This window comes from Blastomyces dermatitidis, assembly GCF_000003525.1.
Source record: "Blastomyces dermatitidis ER-3 genomic scaffold supercont1.5, whole genome shotgun sequence".
Taxonomy (NCBI): domain Eukaryota; kingdom Fungi; phylum Ascomycota; class Eurotiomycetes; order Onygenales; family Ajellomycetaceae; genus Blastomyces; species Blastomyces dermatitidis.
The window spans coordinates 3,728,714-3,750,851 of NW_025544778.1; the positions used below are offsets into that span (position 1 = coordinate 3,728,714).

The 22,138-nt window shown below is 30.5% G+C and overlaps 1 protein-coding gene across 1 annotated transcript; it reads left to right on the plus strand.

Annotated features, from left to right (window-relative positions):
• Positions 1-10,657: 10,657 nt before the first annotated feature.
• Positions 10,658-11,602, plus strand: BDCG_17115 (uncharacterized protein; the record flags this gene model as incomplete). Its single annotated transcript, XM_045426273.1, has 1 exon — positions 10,658-11,602. The coding sequence occupies one exon, from the start codon at positions 10,658-10,660 to the stop codon at positions 11,600-11,602; it is 945 nt and encodes a 314-aa protein (XP_045281235.1).
• Between the last annotated feature and the right edge of the window lie 10,536 nt (positions 11,603-22,138).

The following is a 22,138-nucleotide window of genomic DNA, read 5'->3' on the forward strand; positions in this document are numbered from 1 at the left end:
AGAAGATATCTCCCTGGAGAGAAAAGCTGGAATCTCTCATAGACTTACAAATAAGTGAACTATCTAAAGAGAGAGAATATGAACAGCATTTGAAGAAGATCTCTACAATTAATATAAAAGACTCTATTCTGATCTACTCAGATGGCTCAAAAAATGAGAATTTGAATAGATTAGGCGCAGGCATTGCTTATACTGAAGATAGTATTAATTTTATCTCAGATTTCTGAAATTTAGACTGTGAATCTGAAGTCTTTGATGCTGAACTATTTGCAATAGTGAAAGCTTTCAAACTCATTGAAATAAAATCTTATAAAAGAGGAAATGATTTGAAAGAGACATGGATATTCTCTGATAGTCAAGCTGCTTTAAAAAGACTTAGAAATAGTCAGATTCATAATGATCAAATGAATCTTGAACTGATTTTAAACTCTGTTTTGAAAATTCAAAAGAGAAGAATATCAAAACTGATAATTCATCTGCATTGAGTTCCTGCTCATATGAATATTCATGGCAATGAATTGGCTGATTCAGCTGCAAAAAAGGGTTCAGAATTAAGCAGATCTATTCAAAAAACAGTGTCCTGGTCTTTCATAAAGAGAAAGATAAAAGAATCTTGTTTAAACAAGTGGAATGAAAGCTGGCAGAAATAAAAGAAGAGTATACATTATTCAAGATTTGAGACAAAATCAAAGTGAAAATCTTGTTCAATTAAATGTAAAAAGAAAATATTCTCATCTATAATTCAGCTGAAACTAGGACATGGTTATTTCAAATCTTATATACAAAGATTTGATGATAGATTTGATTCAACAGAGTGCTCATTCTGCAATGTGAATGAAAATCCTGAGCATATTGTAATGCATTGTGCATTATACAATAGTCTCAGAGTCAGATTAAAGAAGAAGTATGATTTAAATCAATTAAATATGAGGTTCTTATTCTCAACTGAGACAGGAACTAAATACTTAATAGACTTTCTATCAGAAACTAGAGCAGCTACAAGAAAATGGCTGAATTCAGAAGTATCTGAATATGAAGAGGTGGAAATTGACTAGATATAGTCTGTTAAAACAGCTATACATTATCTTTTAATAATTTTATTTTGTTATAATCTCTCTTTACTGTACTTGTTTCCTTCTGTTCTTTTCTCTATCTATTTAATGTGTCTATCTTTAAGACTATGTTCTCTTTTCTTTTGTCATAATATTTTCAAATGGTTTCAAACTATCAGAAGGTGTTGAAATACTGCAATTTGTAAACAGTTTTTGTATTCTGGGCTGAAATTTTCTGATTTTGCATATTTGAAATTGATAAATGTATAATAGTTGACTCTATAGATATAGGAAAAACTCTGAGAACTAAAGATTCTCAGGTAGATGTCATAGTCTCTGACTGCATACATCTATAATTGAAGAATAATAATAATAATAATTATATGAAGTTTCTTATTATAGATCTTATAATTGCACTCAGTGAAACTCAGTTTCTTAGATATAAAGATGCATAATTATAAGATATCTTTATTATTATATTACAATATAGCTTCTTCTGTAATATAGTCAGAGAAGTCAGCTTTAATAACTATCTTATAATTAGAATTAAATATTATTAATAGAGAAGTATTAATGAATATCTTCTTTATCTGTGTAAATACAGCTTTGATGTCTGCTAATTATTGAAATACTGAGTTGTTCTTAATAAGTTCTGTAAGTGATTGAGCAATATCTGAGAAGTTTTATATAAATTATTAATAGAAGTTAATAAATTCAATGAAGCTTTGTACATCTTTCACAGTCTATGAAGCTTCTCATTTAAGAATAGCAGAGACTTTCTTGGAATTTATTCAGATCTTCTTACTAGCTTCTATAATAAAATCTAAATACTTTATACTCTTGACTTCAAAATTATACTTGTCTATATCTATTAATAGTTCTGCTTCTTATAGTTATTATAATACTCTTTATACCATATCTGAAATTCTTTTCTAAATCCATCAGTAAAGATGAGAATGTCATTAACATAAACAGATATGAACTTATTAAGAAAATCTTGAAGTACTTAGTTAATATACTTCTGAAATGTGCTGAGAGTGTTCATCAAGCTGAAAGATATAACTACTCATTTAAAAAGATTATATCATGTTTAAAATACTGTAGTGATACAAATCTTATGAAACACAGTGATAATATCTAACTTTGTAAATCATTGAGCTTATCTGATACATGCTAGAGTTTCATTGATAAGAGATAAGAGATAACAATCTTTCTTTATCAATCTGTTCAGATCTTGATAGTTTATATAAAATCAGAGTTCTTCATCTAACTTCTTTGTAAAGAGAATAGAAGCTGCAGTGAAAGAGTTGCTAATATATATAAATTTCTTATTCAGTAGATTATTAATTGTCTTCTGAAGAAGAAGAAGTTTATCTTAAGATATATTATAAGAAGAGTCTCACAGTGATTTGAGATTCTTATTATTCTTCTTTTCTAACTTGATACTGTGATTCACTTCTGAGTCTTGTAAAGAAGATATATTTATAATATTATCTTATCAGAAGATATCTAGATATTTATAATATTATTAAGAGAGTTTTATGTAAGAATCTGTTATTGTAGTATGAGATAACTTTTCTAGAGCTTTCTTAATATCAGTCAGACTGATGAAATAGATTTATATATAATTCTACTATTAATAACTTTGTCAGTGACTCTGTTAATAATTTTGATGATGACTTCTTTTTCAGAGTATTTTATAAGTGTTAGCAGAGATCTGTGTAAGATTTATAGTCTTGTGAATATTATCTTTATGAATTCTATTATTGTTAGAGAATATTAAGCTTCTGTTTTAAGTGTTTAATAAGATGTCTTATTCAGATAGTCAGACAAGTTCTAGTATAAGATTATAGTCAAGATTATTAACTTTGTATATATAAATATCTTCACATTGATATTCTCTGACATCTATGTTTAGTTTCATTATATAATAAGTGTGAATGTCTTTTAAATCATTAAATTCTGTGAGAAGTCAGAGTCTTGATAAGGAAATACACTGAAGATTACAATATTTTATAATTGAAGATTTAATTATTATATAATAACATAGACTGCTGTCTATTATTGTAGAATAGTTGAAGGTTGTATTGATAGATCTATCTACAGAAACATAATATAGTGGTGGGTCACGTGATCTAGTGGAATCGCTAACCGCAACGGCTGTAAGGGCCAACACCCTCTCTTGAGATAACAAGAATCACATACAAAAAAAAAACACTCAAATCATCAAGATAGTCTGTCAAAACCAAATACAAATGTAAAATTAAATATTCTCAACTTTTGTGCCTGTAAGATCTAGCAAAATCATGAATCATGTAAATGCCACATTGTCTAGAGATTTAGTGAGTTCATCTGCTACCATCTGAGCAGTGAGAACATATTCTAAATCAATGACCCTCTGATTCAACTGTCAACACAAAAAATGAAAATGCATGTCAATGTGCTTACTTCAGACTGTAATGACTGCCATCTTTGTGAGATCTATGATATTCTTATTATCAGTGAGAATCTGTATCAGAGATGTAGTGATGAAGCTAAGCTCAATCATGAGATTCTGAATCCATGTTGCTTCGCGGACCGCCTCACTAAGAGCCACATATTCAGCCTCATTGAAACTTAGAGATACACAAGATTGCTTCACTGAATACTATGAAATCAGGCCATCTGCAAGCTTAAAAACATAGCTGAATGTTGATTTTCTATCATCATTCAAGGGACCGGCCCAATCGGAATCTGAGTAGCCGAAGAATAGGTAGAAATCATCAGGGAAATCAGGGATAACAGAGGAATCAGTAGGAACAGTAGAAATGATAGAAACAGAAGAAACAGAAGAAACAGACTCCTCATACAGACTGCATCTGTAGAAAATGCCCAGATTCATGATCTCTTTCAAATAATGTATAACATGTAATAGGGCCTTTCAACATTGAGGTGTTGAATCAACATTTCATTGAGCGAGTAGCAAGGCAGTGTGAGTGATATTAGAACATGTTTTAACTCTGAGATATTGCAAGTAACTCACACCATGTTGATATCACTGAATTGTGAAACCAGCCTCTTTCTCAGATATAGAGAAATCATCAATGCAGAATTCATTCTTCATTAATATTCTGATGACAGCTGCATCATCAAGATAGAAATCTTCAACAAGACATTTGATATATTGAGAATGTGTCAAATCAATTCTCTTGTCTGAATAATTGATCTCTATACTCAAATACTTGATTGACTGATATAGATTCTTGACTTTCAATTTCTCACTGAGCATACTCACTAGCCAATCAGCATTCTCAGAAGCTTTGAATATGATGTTGAGATTATCAATGTAGATTGTCATATAGAGGTGATGTCTGAATGTATGATATCAGAGTGCTGAATCATGAGCACTGACTGTAAATCCAAGATCACTCAACAGAGCTGTTAAGTAATCATATCAGATCTTCACTGCAGAGTTCAGGCTGTATAGACTATTCTCAACCGCACAGACAAGTGTTTTCAGTGAACCTGTCTCAAATTCAGTGAGTTGTCTCATATAGATCTTCTTAGTGAGATGCTCATGCAGATATATCATCACTATATTCACTTAACAGAGTGTCCAACCGCGTAGTGCTGCTATTGCAAAAAGAATACAATTGACAGTATCAGTGATGATAGAAGCATAGATCTCTTCTCTAGAATTCTTCTTAAGTCAGTTATCATAAATCACTCAACATGATTTTCTAAGAATATTATCAGAATCAGCATTCGGGTCTGCAGGTCTATCTTTCTCAAGGAACACTCAATGGCCTGGAGCAATCAGTTCACCCCTCAGAACATCAGATCTAGAGATCAAACTCCATGTATTGTATCTCTTCAGGTCAGTAATCTCACGTTGCATGAACTTCTTTCAATAATCTCCTATCCTCTCTGACTGAGATGTGGCATTCTTGTAGAACTTCGGGAGGTTACCTGTAATGAGGCTTGAAGTGTAAGTAGCCAGTGATTTCATGGGCTGCAATCATGTGAAATTCAGATCATTAATATCAGAAGCATCTTCATCATCATCAATCAGATGAATATCAGGTTTCAGTACATCAGCATTATTAGTGAATGCTGCAGATGTGATAACTGATTCTGATTTTTCAGTGATCAGAAACCTCACATCACTACTGACAATAATCTTGTCAGATTCAGAATGTCATAGATGATATATCAATGTGCCACTGAATTCAATGATATGATAGAAATCAGCACATGGAGAAAGCTTATCCACAGGCTGCTGAGATTCATACAAGTGAATAAAAACCTCTGCACTCAATCAGTGAAAATGCCTTACATTCAGTGAGATATTTGTAAGTGCATATCAAGAAATCTTATGTGAACTTGAAGTCACAGAGATCTCTGCAGTAGAGGACCAAAATTTCAAGTTGTAAAGAACTATAGATGTGAGAGTATTATTGATTATTATAATCACTGTCTCTAGAACATCTGTCCAGAACTTCTTAGAAAGATTATCTTTCAAAAGAGCAGCTCTAACCTGTTCCATGATAGTATGAATCTCATGTTCAGAAACACCATTCTGATGTGGTGAATGTGATGCTGTTGATTCTCATTTGATATCATATGAATTCATAACTGTGTGCATATGTGTGGATCAGAAAACATCATCAATATTAATCTGTAGAAAAGCAGGGACTGTATACCTGAGATTATTCATGAATCTGAGTCACAACTCAAAGTATTGAACAGCCTCATTCTTGAACTTTAAAAAATACACTCAATGATAGTGAATCACATCACAGATAATAAGCATTCAGTATTTCATTTTCTGATGAAACTTTAAGAAGTGGTCAGAGAGGTCTTTCAATGTACATCTGTCATCTGCAAGGTCAATATGGACCTTCTCAATGAGTTGAATAGATCTAGGCATCAGTGTTTTCAAATAATCTTGTGTCATATCAGCCTTGACATATTTCTCACAAAAGAACTTAGTCTTAGAATCTTTAATTGTGACTTCAGTATGAAGATTCTTGGCCATAGCAATTATAGCATCAGTGTGAATGTGACTGAGATTGTAATATCAATTCAAAAGAGTCTTTGATATCTTTGATATCTGTGTTTTCACATCTGCAGAATCAATATTATTAACAGTAGTGACAGCAGTCATAGAAAGATCAACTTTTCAGTCAAAATTGTACTCATGAGACATTGCAATATACTTGACTGCCTTGTTCAGATAATTGAAATCCTCATTGAACTTCTGTTCATTGATCTTATATATGTTATTCTGAGCAGTTCAAACTGCATGAAAAATAACACTGTTCAGAGCTCTGCAAATGAAAAATGAGGAAATAGTGAAAGATAATATAAATCAGAATCTCTGATCTTCAAGCTTTGTAAATAAGAGCAGATTAACTGTAATATTAGAAATATAGTGAACATTCTGCAAGTTAACATCATCACTCTCAATCTTCAAGGTGACAGTCTCAATCTTCTTGACAAACTCAGTTCCCTCAGTCACAGAATTGACAGAGATATTATTATTAAAAGGTTTGATATTTGAAAAAGAATGAAGCTCACTCATCATATTCAGGCTTACACATGTGTTTAAATATCAAGATCTAGAGGATGATTTTCTGATGACTGTGAAAGAGAAATAGAACTCAATCTTTGTAATTGCTGTATTTACTGCTGGTTGAGAACTCATCAAGTCATTCTTCTTCTCTTTCTTCTTATCATTCTTCTTGTCATCCTTCTTTTTCTTTTTATCAGAGTGTAAGATGAAACATCTATCAACAGTATGTTCATATCTTCTGCAGTGAGTGCACTTTCATACAGATGTGCTTTTGTCCTCATCTTTGTTCTTATCTTTATTCTTGTTCTTTTTCACAGTCACAGAATTGGTCTGAGGCTGCTTTTTCCACTTGATGATGATCTTCTTGAATGTACAATTGATCAGTTGCTTCATCAAATCATCAATATTAATGTTGATAATGGGTCTCTGATCAGTGGAGAAAAACTCATTCAAACATGTCTTGATAAACAGTCTTTGATAATCTTGTAGATTGTTGAGGAAGAGATTATGATATATATTCTCAGTGCTCTGACAGAGCTTCTTGTGACAGACAATAAGATAGCAGAAATATCTCTGAAAAGTAAGATAATCATTCTCCTTGACTTGTAATTTTGTCAATTTCTTGAAGATATTAACTTGTTCCTCTGTCAGTGATATTGCATATTCCATATTGATCTTGTCTCACAGAGCTGCAGTATTGTCAGCTTTCAAGGTTTCAATAGTAGTTTGAATGTTTTTAATAAGACTCAATAGCATACATCTATATAGAGACTTGGAACAGATTCTTCACTTCTCAGAGTTGATATGATGTGTAAAAGGGGATTCTCATTGAGTTCTCAATAGAATGTCAGTTTCATCAATAACTTTCACATCAGCTAACATATTAACATGCCAGGCTTCATAATTAGAGTCATCAAATGTGATCACTGATTTGATGTCTAGTGCATATTTGACTTCCTTCTGGTATTTCTGCAACTCATCTCTTGTGATGTCTCTTTGTGCAGATGTAGTGAGATGTTGAGTAGTTTCAGCCACAGCCATCTGATTCTGTAGCATCATCTGCATAAGATTCATAAGATTGCCTGTGGTGCAATAGATAGGTTGATTCAGATTACTATTAAAAGTCAGCATTTCAGAGGTGAGGAACAGTGGAGGATTTGATGAGTTGAAATGAACAGATTCTGTAGATGAATGTTGAGATTGACTCTGCTTTTCTTTGTTCTGAAGTTCCTTCATTGTCTCATCATCAAATTTCATACTCTGGTAAAAACTGACCTCAGTCTCATCTTGCAAGTCAGAAGCTTCCTCATAATGAGTGATCATTCTATCAATGAGTCATCTAGTGAAGCGTGTGGTCCTGAGCCTTGAGCTGAACTCTGGAGTAACAGGTGTATCACTCATATCAAGGTGACTCTGCTTCTTCTAGATGTGTAAAAAAAAAAGATAAAAAGTGATATCCTTCACAATGAAGAACGCGCTTTCTCAAAAAAAATAAAGTATATGAATTCACTGACTGGCAGATTCAGGGAAAATGAAATATCTCTAATAAAGAGTAAGAGTCTTTTCAAAAAAGATGAACTATTCATGTCAAAAATGTTGATTCAACATTCTAAAAAGAAAAACATGCCATTCAGACTATAACCTGTAGAATAGTTGAAGGTTGTATTAATAGATCTATCTACAGGAACATAATATAGTGGTGGGTCACGTGATCTAGTGGGATCGCTAACCGCAACGGCCGTAAGGGCCAACAATTATAACTTTCATATTATATATATTATCTATCACAGTAGATATAAGAATTACATTTGTTATTATTTTCTCTTTAAATTATTATTATCTGATCTTTTCAAGCTTCTGCTTATAAATTTAAACAGAAGTTAATCTTTTCTCTGTTTCATTGAGATATTCTCATAGTTATCTTCTGAATTCTTTTCTAATGTAATGTGATTGATATGAACAGACACTGATTCATTCTTTAAGTGAGAAGATATGTAGACTGATTAACAGTTAAAAGTAATATACTCTGATTAATTACAGTTGATATACACTTCTTATTAATATTGATCAGTGACTTCTTCAGAAGTAATCTCAGAGACTTAGAAGCCTGTTCAGATAATAGAGACTCTTACTTATATATAGATATTTAAGTCTACTCAGTTCATAGCATCTGTATCATTATTATTGTTTCTCAGTACAGATATATAAGTAACTGAATTATTTCTCAGTGTAAGTATGTAAGTATAACATCTTCTATCACTGTTCTGTATACTCTTGAGTTTGATAAGATGATTATTCAATGTCTGAAGCTGTGTGTAGAAGTTATTATTATTATTATTATTATTATTATTATTATTATTTCATTATACTTATATACAAGCAGAGCTTATGATGAGTCCTTGCGTGATGTTAAATACAGATCAAGTGTTGATTATACAGAAGGAAATACAGGTGTTGAGATCATATCAAGATAACAAGAACATAGAAAATACAAAGAAGTGACAATTAGATACATGCGATAATAACTTCTCAGCTCAGGAACATAGAGTGATTTTATTGAAGTGATTTGTACACCTCTGTATTTATTAGAAACCTGAGGTGCTTGAGTTCCGGATTTAATGTATTCCCTGCGGGTTTCGAACTCACACACCTTGGTTTCCCACGCCAAGGCGCTACCAGGTGACCGCATTAACCATTCAGTCACTGAGGCTGTGTGTAGAAGTCTTTATAAGTTAGGTCTTTATTTACACTTATAAGAGTCTGTAAGAGTTTGAAAGTTAATATCTTCTTAAGCATACTAATCTTTATTTAATTCTCTTAAGATTGATCATCTGCTTCTAAGATCTTGATATTGAAGTCAGAGATAAATGTTATAAGAGAAGTATTTCTCTGTTAAATACTCTGTAATCAATCTAATACTTTCTATTGTATGACAGTGTCTTGAAACAGAATATCAAGATATTTGATAATATTGTTAGATATTTATAACACTGATTAAAAAGATACCTCGGCAACAGTATTCAATACATAACCAGTGGACAACGAGTCAACAGCACACCAACAACTATAAAATCAGTATACCCCAAGGTCTGACTGAGCCTTTGATCCCTGCACAGTGAGATATATTAAATCTAGTTTTAATACCTCAATATTCAATAGATTCTGCAAGGGATTGAGAACAGCAACACTAGGTTTCTATTGAATTTGAGAATTAACTCTATATTGATATAATCATTGACAAAGTCTTCTATTTTGAGATATAAATAACCAGTTCCTCTACATCCCGCTGGCAATATTTATATTATCATATAGAAACAGACTTATATTCTCTATAATATCAAGACCCTGAAGAGGGAAAGTCTTGGTAGGGGGTATACAGTAGTACATATCTTAGCAGTTTCTATCTCATTCTTCTGCAGCAGTTAATGCAAAAAAAAAAAAAAAGATCTTAGAAATAGTTTTTTACTTCTCTTGAAAAAGTAAGGTGTTTTTCTCTGGGTTTTACACAATATTCTTACAAAGAATTAAAAACAGAGTTGTTTTCTGTCATAATTTCATATTCTTTTAAGTAAGAATTACTTTTTCAGTGGCTGAAGAGCTTTCATTAATACTTAATTCTTTTTTACACTCTTTATTAACTGATTTGAGTTGCACACTTGTTGTGTGAGGAGAATTGGATGATTTAGAATAAAATTGAATAGTTTTAATCAATTTCTCTGCAAAAAATTGATTTATTTTTTGTCAGTTTTTCTCTCAAAAACTGTCATATCATCTGATTTATTATCAATTGATATCATACTTTTCCTCACTGTATCTCAAGAAAGAGATTGTAAAGATTTTATTGATTTATCTTAAAAATCAATTTTAGTTTATTAGATTCTCTTCAAAAATCTAACCTAGTTACTGAACTAGTGTGAAAAAAATCAGGTGTTTTATACACAAAAGTCTTTTATTCTTCTTTTGAAACAGTCTGACCAACTTTTCAATTGAAAACAGACTTAGAAATATCTCAATTGAAACAGTCTGACCAACTTTTCATTGAGTGAAAACAATGAGTTCAAAAATACACTCAGTTGATGTGGAAAAAGATGCTTTCTCAAATGCTATTTCTGAGATTGAAATTCTGAAGAGAAGAAAGAAAGAAGAAATAGAGAAACAACAAGTTCTTGAAATACAGGAACTTGAAAAAGCAAGCAAGATTCTTGGAAAGCAGTGTCTGAGTGAGATGAATGAAGAAGTTCTGTTAATTCTTCATGCTCAGGCCAGACAACTACAGGAGGTGATCAAGGTCAAACTTGGAATCTCAAACACAGTTCAAAAAACCTTGAAAATTCCTAGTACAATCACTGACTCTTCATCTTACTCTTCTTCTTTCTTTCTTCCTACTTCTTCTTCTTCTTTGAATCAGAAGAAAACATATGCTCAAGCAGCTGAATCTGCTGTCTCTAAACCTGCTGTCTCAAAACCTGCTCAAAATCCTGAGAAAACTGAGAAGAATACTGCTCATGCCTCTATTCATAGAAAAGTGGAAAAGAAAATGCAAAAAGAGAAAAACTTTCAAATCTCTAGAAATAGAAGACTCATTCTCAAAGTCTCAAACCAGGACATTCTGCAAAGAAACAAGCTAAACTCAAATCTCATTTTCAGAATCAGAAATGAAATTAATCAGCAGTTCTTTTCTCAGTTGATGACTGATATTGAAGTTCAAAAACCAGTTATAGCTTCAATTGAGCCATCATTCTTTGGAAACTCTATTATTCTGACTACAATGCCTGAATTCAGTGCTGAATTCCTTATTCAGAATGAGAATCTCTGGAAGTCAGCAGTAGAATCATTGCTAAACACAATAATTCTATCTGAAAGAGATGAAAAGTGGGGCAAATTCATTCTTCATGATATTTCAGTTGAAATTTTTGACTGTGAAGAAGGAATGCTACTTCTCAAAAATGAATTGAAAGAATACAACTCCATTCAACTGAGAAAGGAGCCTGTATGACTAAATTCAATTGAGTTCAGACAAAGCAGGAGAAATGTCTCTGTTCTAGTATATATAAAAACACTTGAACAGTCAAAGATCTCTGAAGTAAGAGTAGCAGGTTTGAAAATGAGAGTTCATGAATACAAAGACTCAAGAATGAATCTCAAAGCTCAAACACAGTGTTCAAACTGTCAAAGATATGGACACTTTGCAATCTCATGTTTTAGAGACTCAAAATGTGCATTCTGTGCCAGAGATCACAAAACTAGTGAGCATAAATGTGAAACATGCTCAAAAAGAGGTGAAATTTGTCAACATACTCTGCTTAAGTGCTCTAATTGCAAAGAAAAACATGTATCTAGCTCAAAAGAATGTATGTTTGCTCCTAGAACTCAAAAGAACTGGAGAAAAGATGAAGCTCAAAGTCAATCTAGAACTGAAGAGAAGAGTCAAGCTAGTAAACTCACAACTGCAAGCTCAAAAAGAAGAAACTCTCAATTATCTAAGTCTTCAAACTCCAATTCTCCAGCAAAATGTAAACAGAATTTGAATTCTCAAACTTCTGTTAAGATTAGAGAATTGAGAAATGACTCTGATGATAAACTAGATATAATGCAAGCAGTTGAGATTTCTACTTTTTGAAACAGTTATAATCTACTATCTGATGATAGTGATTAGATTCTTCTCTACTCTCTTTTAGTATGAATATATAACAAAAACAACAAAAAAAGTTTAAAAACTCTTCAAAAATCACATTTATTCAAAATAATGTGAATAGAAACTCAAATTGCATTTATTCTTGTCTTCAAATTGCATTTGAATAAAAAGTTGATTTTGTACTGCTTCAGGAGCTGAATTTTGATGCTGAGCAAAAATATGTCATTTCTCATTCAAGCTACTACTGCTTTTTACCTCAAAAGTCTGAGATAAAGTCAAGAGTAGTGATCTATGGAAGAAAGAGATCAAGATATCAATTTAATCTAAGATTTGATATCATGTCTGACCCTGATATTCTGGTGGGTGATATTATAGATAAAGAAAATGAGTTTGATACTATACAGCTCATAAATATCTATAATGAAAAGTCATTGAAGGAAAATAACAATACCTGGACAATTGATAGAGGATTTCTGAACATAACTTCATCAAGAAACTCTATAATTGCAGGAGATTTCAATGCACATCATCTCTGATGGAATTCAGAATGCAAGAGAGCAGTGAGAGCTGATAATCTGATTGAATGAACCTTTGAGCATTCAATAGATTTGGTTAATAAGTCTGATCAATAAACATTCTTTAGAAAAGGCATGAAACAGAAGTCTATTATAGATCTAACATTCATATCACAAAATCTAATGAAAAGAAGACTTGTAAACTGGTTTATTGATTCAAATGAGATATCAGAATCAGATCATGAGATTATTCAATTTGATATTGAACTGAGTGAAAAACAAATGAGTGAAAATCCTCTTCTCTCTAATCAGTATAACTTTGAAAAAGCTGATTGAAAAGCAGTTGAAGAAAGCATAAAACTGTTAAAATCTGAAAGACAGAATGAGCTATATTGGAATTCTGGTCAAGATATCTCAAATGAAATGCTTGAGAATAGAGTGAAGCTTATTACATCTATCATTCTAACAAGTGTTAGAGATAATATTCCAAAAAGAAAATCTTCTGAGTATTCAAAACCTTGATGAAATGAGAATATCTCATCTAAAAGAAAAGAATTAGCTACTGCTAGAAGAGATTGAAAGAATGATGTAATATCTGATGAAGAGTTCAAAACTGTCAGAAATGAATATTTTTCAGATATTAAAAGAGCTAAAACAGACTGCTGAAATAAATTTCTTGAAGAAGCACAAGAGAAGGAAGTTTTTAAAGCTTTTAACTATACTAAAACAAGAAGTGTAGCAAAACTTCCAGCTCTAGAATATGAGTTTCAGAATGAATCATATACAGCAAACTCTTTTGAGGAAAAATGTCAAGCTTTCATGAGAATTCTCTTTCAGAACTCATCAGATTCAGATTCAGATTCAGAGGAAGAGAATATATCACTTCTCAACTACATTGATGAAAATGACTGGGAATGGCCTGATCTTACACAAGATGAATTAGAGTCAGCTATCTTCTCAAGTTCTGTTAAAACTGCTGCAGGTCCTGATTCAATTAATCACTTGATTATTCAAAATACATATTCCTACTTAAAGAATGAATATTTTGAGCTCTTTTTCAATCTCTTGAAAAATGGATATCATCCTGAATGCTGGAGAGAAGCCACTGGAGTGATTCTTGCAAAACCTAATAGAAAAACTTCAATTCCTAAGTCATATAGAGTAATATCTCTATTGAACTGTTTAGAAAAGGTTTTAGAAAAGATAATAGCTACTCAACTATCTTTTATAAGCTCTATAGATGATTCTCTTTTATTCAGTGAACAAATGAGAGATAGAAAACAGTGTTCTGTAATTGACACTGTTCTCTCAGTTGTTCATGATATTCAAATAGCAAAGCATGAGGGTCTGGTCTCAACTGCAGTTTTTATTGATATAAAAGGAGCATTTGATCATGTTTCAAAGTCAAAGTTAATTCAGACATTGAAGATATTAAAACTGCCACTTTCTCTAATAAAATGAGTTAACTGTTTCATGTCTAAAAGAATTATACAACTCTTCTTTGATGGAATGAAACAAGACAAGACTGAGATAAAAATAGGAGTATCACAGGGGTCTCCAATCTCACCCATTTTATTTGCAATATACACTGTATATCTATTCAAAAATAGAAATATGAGAATAGTGCGATCTCTGAGTTATGTGAATGATATTGGTCTTGTCTACAGCTCAAAAACTATCAAAGAGAATTTGAAAGTAATTGAAGAAGCTGCAAAGGAAATCTTTGTTAGAGCAGATATCAATCAAATTCAATTTAATATGGATAAAACTGAGTTAGTTCATTTCTTTTCTAGATTCAATGAGAAAGAACTATCTCTAACTCTTTTAAATAGAGAGATTAAACCCAGTGTAAATGTCAAATGATTAGAAGTATGGTTAAACTCCAAGTTGAATTTTAAATATCACATTCAACAAAGAACTGTCAAGGCAGAAAGACTATTGAACAACATAATCAGACTATCAAATACAGAGAGGGGTCTATCCTTCCAGGCTATGAGACAGTTATATATAGCCTGTATTACATCAGTAGCTGATTATGAAGTTCAAGTTTGGTGAAATAATCAAGGGAATTTCACTGAACTCTTTCAAAGTCTGCAAAACAGAGCCTTGAGAAGAATTCTGGGAGCATTTAAATCATCTCCTATTAAAGCAATGGAAATTGAAGCTTCAATTCCTCCTCCTACTATTAGATTTAAAAAGGCCTGTATGAACTATGCTCTGAGAGTTGTAAAGATGAGCTCAAATCATATAATCAGAGAAAGAGTCTCTTCTTCATTTCCATCAATTAACTCTGGAAATGAACTGGATTGGAATAGATTTCTTGATTGGAATGAAAATAATTCTTTAAAGAAAATGCCTTCTCAACTGTACAGACTATGCTCTCTGATTAAAAATCAATTTTCTTCTTTAAATGTTGAAAAAGTTGATCATGAGAAGTTATCTTCCTGGAGAAAAAAGCTTGAATCTCTTATAGACTTACAAATAAGTGAACTATCAAAAGAGAAAGAATATGAACAGCATTTGAAGAGAATTTCTACAATCAATATAAAAGACTCTATTCTGATTTATTCAGATGACTCAAAAAATGAGAACTTGAATAGATTGAGCGCAGGCATTGCTTATACTGAAGATAATATTAATTTTATCTCAGATTTCTGGAATCTAGGCTCTGAATGTGAAGTCTTTGATGCTGAACTATTTGCAATAGTGAAAGCTTTCAAACTCATTGAAATAAAATCTCATAAAAGAGGAAATTGTTTGAAAGAGGCATGGATATTCTCTGATAGTCAAGCTGCTTTAAAAAGACTTAGAAATAGTCAGATTCATAATGATCAAATGAATCTTGAACTGATCTTAAACTCTGTTTTAAAAATTCAAGAGAGAAGAACATCAAAGCTGAGAATTCATCTGCACTGGGTTCCTGCTCATATGAATATTCATGGCAATGAATTGGCTGATTCAGCTGCAAAAAAGGGTGCAGAATTAAGCAGATCTATTCAAAAAATTGTGTCCTGATCTTTTATAAAGAGAAAAATAAAAGAATCTTGTTTAGACAAGTGGAATGAAAGCTGGCAGAAACAAAAGAAGAGTATACATTATTCAAGATTTGAAACAAAACCCAAGTGGAAATCTTGTTCAATTAAATGTAAAAAGAAAATATTCTCATCTATAATACAGCTGAAACTAGGACATGGCTATTTCAAATCTTATATACAAAGATTTGATGATAGATTTGACTCAATAGAATGCTCATTCTGCAATACAAATGAGAATCCTGAGCATATTATAATGCACTGTGCATTATACAATAGTCTCAGAGCCAGATTGAAAGAGAAGTATGATCTAAATCAATTAAATATGAGATTCTTATTCTCAACTGAGACAGGAATTAAATACTTAATAGACTTTCTATCAGAAACTCAAGCAGCTACAAGAAAATGGCTAAATTCAGAATTATCTGAATATGAAGAGGAGGAAATCAATCAGATATAGTCTGTTAAAACAGCTATACACTCTCTTTTAAGAATTTGTTTTGTTATAGTCTCTCTTTACTTTTTCTTTTTCTGTATCTTTTCCTTTCAATTTCTTTCTATCTATCTATTTAATGTGTCTATCTTTGAGACTGTGTTCTTTCTCTCTTTTCTTTTGTCATGATATTGTCAAATGGTTTCAAAGTATCAAAAGATGTTAAAACACTGCAATTTGTAAACAGTTTTTGTATTCTGAGCTGGAATTTTCTGATTTTGCATATCTGAAATTGATGAATGTACAATAGTTAACTTTACAGACATAGAAAAAACCCTGAGAACTAAAGTTCTCAGGTAGATGTCATAGTCTCTGACTGCATACATCTATAATTGAAGAATAATAATAATAATAATATATAACACTGATTCACATGCTTTTATTCATGAATGAAACTTCTATTTCACACAATTCTTCAATTATTCATTGATATATTAATTTTAATTGATTAGTGAACTGATGATATCTTAATCTATACTCAGTTTTATAAGTATTTTCATTCTTCATAATGAGTAGAGAGTAAGATTGAAAGTATTAAAATATATAGAAGTATCTAAATGTTCTTTCAGTGCTTTTATATTCAATTCTATAGATGTTGAAATTGCATGAGTTTCTTGTTAAGTTAATTATTAAATTTTCTTATATTGAAGTTATTGAGTTACATGTATATCAGCTATCTATTACTGTTGTAATTTTAACATTACTTAGAGTTACTGTGATATTACTTCTATATTCATATTCAAGAGTTCTCTCATATTATTATTAGACATAATTATATCATTTATTAAATGTATGATATCTATAAAATCTGAAGAAGTGTAATTATATGAATATTTTATACATCTGAAATGTCAGAACTCTCAGATCTTTTACTAATATTCTCTTGTAAAATCTTATTACAGAGTCAGAGTGACTGATGAGCAAGCTTCTATCTAAGAACTTAGTATTCACTTTAACTGATTATTTCTCTTTCTTATATATTATTACACATTCAGATATCTTCTTGATAAATAATCATTTCTAATGAGAAGATAATGAATATTTTTCAAATATAGAAAGTCTACACTAAATAAATCAGTATTAAGATATAGATCTTATATAATAAAAGTGAAAAATATTAGAGAAGAAAAGAAAGAGAAAGTATAAGAATTAGTAATTAAAGTGAATATTTATATATATATACAGTAATGTACACAGTGAAACTTCAGAGTGAAAGAATAGAGGTTTTTATACATAGTAAAGCTTCAGAGTGAAAGAATAGAAATTTTGTAGATTTTCAGCTAAGAATCAGTAACTGAGAATTGAAGTGATAGAAATCTGTGACGTGTAACAGAATAGTCTATATAATTGATTAAACGCAGCCCGTCACAAGAAAACAGATCTTTATTACTAGAATAAATAATTACAGCAATTCTCTGTTTTCATATTATAAAGATAAGTTATTCTTATTTATTATTATTATTATTATTATTATTATTCTTTCATTATACTTATATGCAAGCAGAGCTTATAATGAGTTCTTATGTGATGTTAAATACAGGCTAAGTATTGATTATACAGAAGGAAATACAGGTGTTGAGACTAGACTGACTGTGTAACCGTGTCTGAGATCAGGACCAGATTTTTTGATAGTTTCATTATCAATTCAACTGATTCCATTACACAGTTTTAACATCAGATAGTTATTATTATTATTATTCTTCAATTATAGATGTATACAGTCAGAGACTATGACATCTACCTGAGAACTTTTAGTTCTCAGGGTTTTTTCTATGTCTGTAAAGTTAACTATTATACATTCATCAATTTCAGATATACAAAATCAGAAAATTCCAGCTCAGAATACAAAAACTGTTTACAAATTGCAGTGCTTTAACATCTTTTGAAACTTTGAAATCATTTGACAATATCATGACAAAGGAAAAGAGAAAAAGAACACAGTCTCAAAGATAGACACATTAAATAGATAGATAGAAAGAAATTGAAAGAAAAAGATAAAGAAAAAGATAAAGTAAAGAGAGACTATAACAAAACAAATTATTAAAAGAGAGTGTATAGCTGTTTTAACAGACTATATCTGATTAATTTCCTTCTCTTCATATTCAGATAATTCTGAATTTAGTCATTTTCTTATAGCTGCTTGAGTTTCTGATAGAAAGTCTATTAAGTATTTAATTCCTGTCTCAGTTGAGAATAAGAATCTCATATTTAATTAATTTAGATTATACTTCTCTTTCAATCTGACTCTGAGACTATTGTATAATGCACAGTGTATTACAATATACTCAGAATTCTCATTTGTATTACAGAATGAGCATTCTATTGAGTCAAATCTATCATTAAATCTTTGTATATAAGATTTGAAATAGCCATGTTCTAGTTTCAGCTGTATTATAGATGAGAATATTTTCTTTTTACATTTAATTGAACAAGATTTTCACTTGAGTTTTGTTTCAAATCTTGAATAATGTATACTCTTCTTTTGTTTCTGTCAGCTTTCATTTCACTTGTCTAAACAAGATTCTTTTATTTTTCTCTTTATAAAAGACCAGGACATAATTTTTTGAATAGATCTGCTTAATTCTGCACTCTTTTTTACAGCTGAATCAGCCAATTCATTGCTCTGAATATTCATATGAGCAGGAACTCAGTGAAGATGAATTATCAGCTTTGATATTCTTCTCTTTTGAATTTTCAAAACAGAGTTTAAGATCAGTTCAAGATTCATTTGATCATTATAAATCTGACTATTTCTAAGTCTTTTTAAAGCAGCTTAACTATCAGAGAATATTCATATCTCTTTCAAACAATTTCCTCTTTTATAAGATTTTATTTCAATGAGTTTGAAAGCTTTCACTATTACAAATAGTTCAGCATCAAAGACTTCACATTCAGAGCCTAGATTTCAGAAATCTGAGATAAAATTAATATTATCTTCAGTATAAGCAATGTCTGTGTCTAATCTATTCAAGTTCTCATTTTTTAAGTCATCTGAATAAATCAGAATAGAGTTCTTTATATTGATTGTAGAAATTCTCTTCAAATGCTGTTCATATTCTTTCTCTTTTGATAGTTCACTTATTTATAAGTCTATAAGAGATTCAAGCTTTTCTCTTCAGAGAGATAACTTCTCATGATCAACTTTTTCAATATTTAAAGAAGAAAATTGATTTTTAATCAGAGAGCATAGTCTGTACAGTTGAGAAGGCATTTTCTTTGAAGAATTATTTTCATTTCAATCAAGAAATCTATTTCAATCCAGTTCATTTTCAGAGTTAATTGATGAAAATGAAGAAGAGACTCTTTCTCTGATTATATGATTTAAGCTCATCTTTACAACTCTCAGAGCATAGTTCATACAGGTCTTTTCAAATCTAATAGTAGAAGAAGGAATTGAGGCTTCAATTTCCATTGCTTTAATAGAAGATGATTTGAATGCTTTCAGAATTCTTCTCAAGGCTCTGTTTTGCAGACTTTGAAAGAGTTCAGTGAAATTCTCTTGATTATTTCATCAAACTTGAACTTTATAATCAGCTACTGATGTAATACAGGCTATATATAACTGTCTCGTAGTCTGAAAGAATAGACCTCTCTCTGTATTTGATAGTCTGATTATGTTGTTCAATAGTCTTTCTGTCTTGACAGTTCTTTGTTGAATATGATATTTAAAATTCAACTTGAAGTTTAATCATACTTCTAATCATTTGATATTTACACTGAGTTTAATCTCTCTATTTAAAAGAGTTAGAGATAGTTCTTTCTCATTGAATCTAGAAAAGAAATGAATTAACTCAGTTTTATTCATATCAAATTGAATTTGATTGATATCTGCTCTAACAAAGATTTCCTTTGCAGCTTCTTCAATTACTTTTAAATTCTCTTTGATATTTTTTGAGCTGTAGACTAGATCAATATCATCCACATAACTCAGAGATCACACTATTCTCATATTTCTATTTTTGAATAGATATGCAGTGTATATTGCAAATAAAATGAGTGAGATTGAAGATCTCTGTGAGACTTCTATTTTTATCTCAGTCTTATCTTATTTCATTTCATCAAAGAAGAGTTATATAATTCTTTTAGATATAAAACAGCTAACTCATTTTATTAGAGAAAGTGACAGTTTTAATATCTTCAATGTCTGAATTAACTTTGACTTTGAAACATGATCAAATGCTTCTTTTATATCAATAAAAACTGCAGTTGAGACCAGACTCTCATGCTTTGCTATTTGAATATTATGAACAATTGAGAGAACAGTGTCAATTACAGAACACTGTTTTCTATCTCTCATTTATTCACTGAATAAAAGAGAATCATCTATAGAGCTTATAAAAGATAGTTGAGTAGCTATTATCTTTTCTAAAACCTTTTCTAGGCAGTTTAATAGAGATATTACTCTATATGACTTAGAAATTGAAGTTTTTCTATTAGGTTTTACAAGAATCACTTCAGTGGCTTCTCTCCAGTATTCAGAATGATATTCATTTTTCAAGAGATTGAAAAAGAGCTCAAAATATTCATTCTTTAAGTAGAAATATGTATTTTAAATAATCAAGTGATTAATTGAATCAGGATCTGCAGCAGTTTTAACAGAACTTGAGAAGATAGCTGACTCTAATTTATCTTGTGTAAGATCAGACCATTCTCAGTCATTTTCATTAATGTAGTTAAGAAGTGATATATTCTTTTTCTTCTTCTCTGAATCTGAATCTGATGACTTCTGAAAGAGAATTCTCATAAAAGCTTGATATTTTTCCTCAAAAGAGTTTACTGTATATGATTCATTCTGAAACTCATATTCTAAGACTGGAAGTTTTACTACACTTCTTGTTTTAGTATAGTTAAAAGCTTTAAAAACTTTCTTCTCTTATACTTCTTCAAGAAATTTATTTCAGCAGTCTGTTTTAGCTCTTTTAATATCTGAAAAATATTCATTTCTGACAGCTTTGAACTCTTTATCAGATATTACATCATTCTTTCAATCTCTTCTAGCAGTAGCTAATTCTTTCCTTTTAGATAAGATATTCTCATTTCATCAAGATTTTGAATACTCAGAAGATTTTCTTTTTGAAATATTATCTCTAACACTTGTTAGAATAATAGATGTAATAAGCTTCACTCTATTCTTAAGCATTTCATTTGAGATATCTTGATCAGAATTTCAATATAGCTCATTCTATCTTTCAGATTTTAACAGTTTTATGCTTTCTTCAACTGCTTTTTAATCAGCTTTTTCAAAGTTATACTGATTAGAGAGAAGAGGATTTTCACTCATTTGTTTTTCACTCAGTTCAATATCAAATTGAATAATCTTATGATCTGATTCTGATGTCTTATTTGAATTAATAAATCAGTTTATAAGTCTTCTTTTCATTAGATTTTGTGATATGAAGATTAGATCTATAATAGACTTCTATTTCATATCTTTTCTAAAGAATGTTTATTGATCAGACTTATTAACCAAATCTATTGAATGCTCAAAGATTCATTCAATCAGATTATTAGCTCTCACTGCTCTCTTACATTCTGAATTTCATCAGAGATGATATGCATTGAAATCTCCTGCAATTATAGAGTTTCTTGATAAAGTTAAGTTCAGAAATTCTCTATCAATTATTCAGATATTGTTATTTTTCTTCAATGACTTTTCATTATAGATATTTATAAGCTGTATAGTATCAAACTCATTTTCTTTATCTATAATATCACTCACCAGAATATCAGAGTCAGACATGATATCAAATCTTAGATTAAATTGATATCTTGATCTCTTTCTTTCATAGATCACTACTCTTGACTTTATCTCAGACTTTTGAGATAAAAAGCAGTAGTAGCTTGAATGAGAAATGAC